General features: G+C 33.1%; 2 protein-coding genes across 2 annotated transcripts; both read left to right on the top strand.

The window, feature by feature from the left end:
* Positions 1-513: 513 nt before the first annotated feature.
* HELRODRAFT_187911 (hypothetical protein) lies at positions 514-3,960 on the top strand (the record flags this gene model as incomplete). The annotated part of the gene is made up of 8 exons (XM_009011031.1): positions 514-686; positions 1,329-1,420; positions 1,523-1,775; positions 2,064-2,124; positions 2,274-2,413; positions 2,615-2,721; positions 3,425-3,490; positions 3,619-3,960. 8 exons carry the CDS (start codon positions 514-516, stop codon positions 3,798-3,800), a joined length of 1,074 nt encoding a protein of 357 aa, XP_009009279.1. The 3' UTR covers positions 3,801-3,960.
* An 813-nt stretch (positions 3,961-4,773) lies between these two features.
* HELRODRAFT_159116 (hypothetical protein) lies at positions 4,774-6,707 on the top strand (the record flags this gene model as incomplete). The annotated part of the gene is made up of 3 exons (XM_009011030.1): positions 4,774-5,265; positions 5,400-5,904; positions 6,679-6,707. The coding sequence occupies 3 exons, from the start codon at positions 4,774-4,776 to the stop codon at positions 6,705-6,707; spliced, it is 1,026 nt and encodes a 341-aa protein (XP_009009278.1).
* Between the last annotated feature and the right edge of the window lie 700 nt (positions 6,708-7,407).

Raw genomic sequence — 7,407 nt, 5'->3', positions numbered from 1 at the left:
AACATTGGAGAAAAAGTTTGTGACGACAATGATAAGCGAGCACAATTCGGAAATCGTTATTTAACAAATCAAGACTTGGTTTTCGAGCATAACGCTTGGTATGTAGTAAAATAAGTTAAATAGTATTTTAATTTGTAACATTCCTTTATGTATGTGTGTGTGTGTGTGTGTGTGTGTGTGGTTATGTTGGTTGATATGATAGAATGTTAAAATGCTCAAGTACTAATACAAATACAGGTACTAACTCAAACTGTATTACTTCATTTAAGAAGTAAAAGTAAACACTATTGTGTAAAGTAAACTAAATTAATATAACGTCTAATTAACTAAAAAAATCAAAGTACATATTTTTGCTCTAGTTTGTTTTATAAATAAACATTATAGTTACAAATTATCATTCAATTAATTTTTCTATAAATTAAATTGGAAAAAAATTAAAATTTTATGTAATTTTATGTGTGATGTAAGTCATGTCAGAAAAATAATGTTGAGACGTTTTTAATTAATTAGGAAATGTCTTTGAAACAAATTTTCAAGTTTTTTAAAACTTCAGCTCCTTCTCTTTCCTATTCTCGATGCATATTTTGCACATCTGAAACATTGAAAAATTCCAACAATGGCAAACGCCCCCCCAGAGTAAACAGGCCTCTTTTAGATGCAAATAAAGTTTTCCAGTTCAATAACTGGTTAGTTAGTGTTTCTATTGGCAGGTATGGACCAATGTTATGCTATTATAATTATTGTTTACTGCCTTCCGTTTAAATTTACTTACATAAATGATTAAGATAATAATGCTATAGCGTCTGCCTACTGTATATATATTAAATAATATATATCTATATGCCTACGCATTGTAAAAAGAAGATTGTATAGTAATTGGCATATCTGCTGTTAGCATATTTTCTGCTAAGGAATAATGGCTCATGGGTCATTACTACCTTATCATGTTAATGCTCCATAAAGCTAGCTATCAGAATCCATCTTTGATACGCCGCACCTTACTCTTCACCAATTGTATATTTTTGACACAAAGTTAAAGTAAAGTAGTGTTTATAAAATTATGTTCTTAATTACCCCTTTATGTATATTTCAATTTCATGCCACATTTTAAAAAATATTTTAATATTTAAAAATTGTGCGACACACAAGTTGCAGTAACAAAGGAAAAATTTAAGCTAGTCAAAACATTTTGAAAAAGAAGAACATAAGAGGTTAGGTAGAAAAAAAGTTTATATGATGCACTCTGCAGATCAATTATTAATTATGTGTTTTTTTAATGCATGAATTTTTAGATTGATGTAAACATTGTTTAAAATTGAATTTGGCAGGGATAATGTTGACTGGGATGAGGAGATGGAGTCGGATGCTCGTAAGAAAGTCGAAGCCAATTCAACCATTAAATTATCTTCAGATGAACAAGGTTTACTTCAAATTTTTTTATAAATTTCTGGAATGTAGATGAAAAATTTGTGAGTTTTTCATTAAGAAAATGAAATGTGCATTCATTTTTTTAAATATTCAGAGAAGTATGAAAAGGATGCGAATAAATATTGGGATGCCTTCTACTCGCAACATCAGAATAGATTCTTTAAAGACAGAAATTGGCTCTTCACTGAATTTGCCGAATTGGCTTCCCACCGAAATAGTAGCAGTGATTCAGCTGATCCAGAGACAACCAGCAATGAGACATATCCAGGTGAGAAAGCCAGCACTCGAATATTTGAGGTGGGGTGTGGGGTCGGAAACACGATATTTCCACTGCTGGAAGCCAACAAGTAACATACTTGCTTTCTTTAAGTTTATTATTATGTTTATGTTGTTTAGTCAGATCCATAACAGATGGAGACTATAAACGAGGATTGATTGATTGTTTAGTCACCTTCATTATTTTGAGGCACACACAAACAAATTTTTACTCCTCATTCAATTTCTATTTTCAAAAACTATACATCGACCCTTCTGTTGCAAGCAGCTTACCTGCCTTGTCTCATTTTTTAACACAATTTTTGTTGTGCTTCTAAAAATAATTTAAAAGTGGATTTCTGATTAAATATTTATTAAAGTGATCCACATTTGTTCGTTTATGGTTGCGACCTCTCAGCTACTGCAATCCAGATCGTCAAGGTTGTTTTCAAATTTTCCTGAATTTCTCATATAGATTTAAATTTAATATAATATTGTTCAATTAAAATCCCACAAAAGTTTTTATTTTAATATAACTGTTGCCGCTGACTACCACACAATGATTGAACATTTGATGTGGTTGGATCCAGGAGCACTCGTCGTACGATCCGAACAGGTGCCACGCATTCGTCGCTGACATCTCCGACCAACAAACTCAACTACCCTTTCCTCCAGCCAGTTTGGATTTTATCATCCTTATTTTTGTCCTCTCTGCTATCAAACCTGACAAGTTTGTATTCTACATTATAAATGTTTATGTAATATTTTGATCTCATTTTAATTCTCAAAATATTTTTTTATTTCAAATTGCTATTATTAATAATCAGTTAGGCTTTCAATTCACTGTTAATTAAACTTGATTTCTTTATAATGCATTCACAAGTTGAATAGTTTTCCACTGAATGCATTTTCACATTCTATTTTTATTTAGGATGCTTGATACCATCAGACGCTTGTCAGCGTACTTGAAACCAGGTGGCATGGTGTTGTTTCGAGATTATGGAAGGTACGATATGGCTCAACTGAGGATCAAGAAAGGTATCATAGCAACGATATTCTTTCAAATTAATGTTTCCTTTAATTCATTGCTCAGCATTACAACCTGCCCAATGACGTTCAACATCCGAGTTAGTGCCCACACAGTTTTACAATTTCACATGTCTTTTCTCTAACTACTGTGGCTGACATGCACTGATTATTTTTTCAAGGCTTTTCAGAAGCATTACTTAATTTTTCTGGGTTTCAAAAACCAGTCCCGTTCATTGGTAGTGTTGATTTGAATGATGTCGTTTCTTTACTCGTTTATCATGGCTCTATGCATGTTTCAGATTGCTCTCCGATGAGATGGCATTCTAAGCAATACTTCCATAGTGTAATCTTCAATTATTAACGACATTTCTTTTGATTGTTCTATAAAAATTTCAATTCTGTGCAAATTGACGCAATTGACGATTTGGTAAAATATTCTTTCTGAGTTACAAACCACGCCAGTTTATTTCATGTTAATAACAGTTGTATAAAGCGTTGGGGTTGAAATTCGCTATGTCATTATTTGTACTGTCCTATGTAAAGTTGTGTCCAGATGCAAGTTGATATGAAATTCTCTCTCTACCTCACGTCCTCATCTCACTGATGATAAATAATGATAGCCTGAAACTCTTGAAGATAAAAAATTACAACACAAATAATATAAATTTAGTTTATAATTTTTAATTGTTAAAAATGAAATTTGTTGAACCAGGCAAATGTTTGGAAGACAACTTCTACATAAGAGGAGACGGCACAAGAGTTTATTTCTTCAAGCAAGGTTTATAGCTATCTTGTTTTTGTTGCTAATTTTTAATGTACCTTCATAGTAACACATAGTAAGCCCCAATCATTGTTCCTGTTTAAAAATGTTAGTGCTTAAAATCTTTTTAACGAAAAAATTTTCAGACGAATTGCGCGAATTGTTCGTGAAAGCCGGCCTGGCAGAGGAGCAATGTTACGTAGACAGGAGGTTGCAGGTTAACAGGGGCAGGCAGTTGAAGATGTTCAGAGTTTGGATCCAGTGCAAATATCGACTCAATCCTACAACTCTACCTCGATCAATTGATAATGTTCATGGCTCGAAATGAGATTGACTTTGGAAATTAATGTATATAGTACTCCGTAATATACAGGATTTTGTCTAGAAATTAATGTTTTAATTGATTCTTTCAAATGATGTGGTCGATAATAAATAATCGTTATGAAGCTATCGAATCTTTTCATAATGTCACATAAGTTGAAACTGGTTGGCGCCTATGTTTGCGTAAATTTATTTTTTAGAATAATTTATAAATTTGTTCAGTAAATCACTCTTGTTGATATATTGTTCGTAATTAAAATGATTTTCTAGGTTTAGAATTGGAGCATCGCGAGATGGATGGGCTAGTAAGAATGAGGCATTGTCTGAGTTGAACCTGAAATAAAAGAAAGAATGCGTGTGTAGATTGAATGGATTGGATATCACCTTTGGGAAGGGTTGAAATGCTTAGGCATGATGCATGATGAATACAGCGGAAACAATTAGCTTATTAAAACAATACCTGTAGCGCCTGACGACGTGGCTCGCTACTGAGTAGGTATTCGTCGTTTGCACGCGGAAGTTTCATGCAAGCATGTATACAATGCATGTGTGCCGTGCACCTATCTCCATACTTGCGAATCCCTGTTTGTTATTACGTTACCACGAGTGACATATATAACGATATATATATATTATATATTCGCGTATTGCCAACTTGAGTGCACGTACATCGTTGTGCGTGTGTGTTCGTGCTATAAAATGAAGGACATTTTTCTGGAAGGTGTAGAATACTAAAATGCTTATTTGGCTTTAACAGTTACTGTGCTCTTTTAAAAATATAAGTCGTCGGAAGTTTAAAAATTTTTTTTTTCAAATTCGAATAAAATTGAAATTAAATTGATTGTTTCAAATCACATAATGTTTCATTGTTATTGATTTATCTGTTCAATTTTTACGAAACAAAGTATTTCAAATTATTTGCGACAACTGGATTTTGAAATAAATAACATGACATCAATTAATACACGTTCAAAAATCAAATGTGTAATTTTTCAAAGTCGAGTCTCTATTTTGTAGCCATTATTTTACTGCCAGTATCGTTACCAGAGATAATTTTTCTTGAAGGAACTTTGAACGGCAGCCGCCCAGTAACTTCCAACAACATTTTTTTCTTCTACCCCATATCATGCAACAAATCTTCATCCTCACAAAGTCAACGAAATGCGAAGATTGTGAACGATACCATTTTCGCAGCACTAGCAAGAACAGAAGAACACGCAAGCTTGCAATCTGAGAGGATGGTCTGGACGATGGTGAACACGTGCAACTTCAGCGTCGGACGCACGGCACACCTCATGATCAACAGTCATCTCCGGCAGTTCAGAAACAGCAGAAACAATTCTGTCGTGTTGTTCGGCTCGCCTGGCAACGACAGTCATTGTGAGATGGTCAACTTGTTAATCGGAGTGCTACAAAAAGTATTATCCGGAAAATCTAACGTTCAAACGTATTTGATAACATGGGAGTGCAGTGTAAGTGTCCATTTGATTATTTCTATTTTTGAATTAATTAAATTTTATCTTGCGAATTGACTAGGCGGGGAATAACAAAAAATAAAGAGAGTAACAAATATTCTACGTGATCAAAAATAATTATTCCATCGCAGTTGCCGCAAGATTCAACAGACCAATTAACATTTTCTACACCAGTTTCTCCTTCGACAACCGCCTCAGCAACTTCAACAACGTCATCACCAACTAAAACGACACCCACAAGAAGAAATCCAGCGACGAATACAAATCTCATCTCTACCAAACCACAACCAAAAGATGTAGCCAGTGCCATCTACATAATTTTAAATTCCTTAGAATTGGATGACATGACAATAATAAGCACAAAGTCCTCAAAGATGTACATAGATGCCTCACGCGAGCTCGCCTTGCTCTACAGCACCCTCTACAGACAAGCAGATTCACCATCTTCCTTGTTAGAAATTATTTTTGCTGACTTCATCTGTCCAACAAATGAAAAAAGTGACGACGATGATTATATTTACTACGATGCACAAGTTCCTCAGTCTGATGAGTTCATTTTGAAAAAGCACCAAGGAACGAAAGATTTTGTGGGGCACGCAAGAAATTTGTGGAAAGTCATTTCAGCTGATTCCAAAGGTTTTCTGCTGTTTTCATTGTCTTTTGTCAAATGTTTTTTGAGAAAACGTATCATGAATGTGAATGTACATATGTGTGGATGCGTAGTGTCTTTAAATGCGTTTGCCTGTGAGTGTATGGGTTTTACGTATGTGTGTACGTATTTTAAATTAGTTCTGAACATCTAAATTTAAAATCATCTTCAATTGACGAGAAGAATGTGAAAGCCCGAATGTCCAATATTAATACAGCGTCGTTGTTATTGTGGTGTTGTTGTTTCATATGAAGGTTACGTTCCACAATAGATACAGGTTAAAATAAATTAAATTCAAATACTGAACAATCATTATAATTATTGGTACCAATGATTTTGTTCCTGGTCACGATGCTAGCGTTACATTATATATTATTAAACGGTTTTTTTAAGAAATAATATTTATAATGTATAATTTATTAAGTAACGTTCCGATAAAATAATATTCTCTACAATTATGCAAAGATTAAAGTTTATTTAGTTTAGGCAAAAAATAGTTAAAAACATTTTATAGTGCTAGTCATAAAATGCCGAGTCTCTTGAAATTTTCCTTCAATCTCTCTTCGCCATCTGATCGGAAAAATATTTTTTTTTTAGAAATTCAAAACATTTTCTATCCAGCACAAATTTCCAACCGTTTTTATATAATTTTTTTTTTATTTTTTTATAACCGATGTGTTGTGCTTTCAAAGTTTTAATTCATAAAACATTTTAAACACACAAATAAAGATTTAAGCTTCGTTCATTGATACTTTTTGCAGCCGAATTAAAATTGAATCCTAGCATATAAGATTCCTCACTTCGTAATAAATTGCCTGTTAGCTGGTGTGACAATTAAATGGAACGTTTCACGTCTGTCCGCTTAAAGACCGGCGTCGTCGATGTTAACTTAAGAGCTCTTCCTCATCGTTCCTGCCCGTGTAATGTTGAAATTGAAATGCATCTATCTATTTATAAACGCCTGCGAGTTATTTCTGCTTTCAGTCATTTGTTTCCTAGCATCGAGAGTGCTTCCTAGTTTGCGACGTTTGTTTTAATTCCATTAAAATGGATACTTTTTACGTGTCGTCACATAAGCATTATATATATATATATATATATATATATATATATATATATATATATATATATATATATATATATATATATTAGTATGCTATTCAATGCGTGAGTGCAGCAGAATTTTAGCAGAATTTTAAAATGTAACCTTGAAATAACAAAAACCATGTCTATTTGAACCAAACCACATTTTGAATTCAATTTTTCATAAAAGTATATCTAAATAAATTTACTAAATGAACAAATAATGCAAAATTTCATACAAAATGCCATCAACCGGATAGTTGTTTAATGCTCTAGTTAATACGCCTTCATATCCGCAAATTGTTTAACATCAAGCAGGCATATGTATGATTACTTTCCAGTCCACCAATCAGATACCATCAATTTAATTCTCCCTCCCAATCCTTTCCTCTTCATTCTCCTGTGTG

This window comes from Helobdella robusta, assembly GCF_000326865.2.
Source record: "Helobdella robusta unplaced genomic scaffold HELROscaffold_1, whole genome shotgun sequence".
NCBI lineage: Eukaryota > Metazoa > Annelida > Clitellata > Rhynchobdellida > Glossiphoniidae > Helobdella > Helobdella robusta.
Note: the sequence above shows the minus strand (reverse complement) of the source record. Positions and strands in the feature narration are given on the sequence as shown.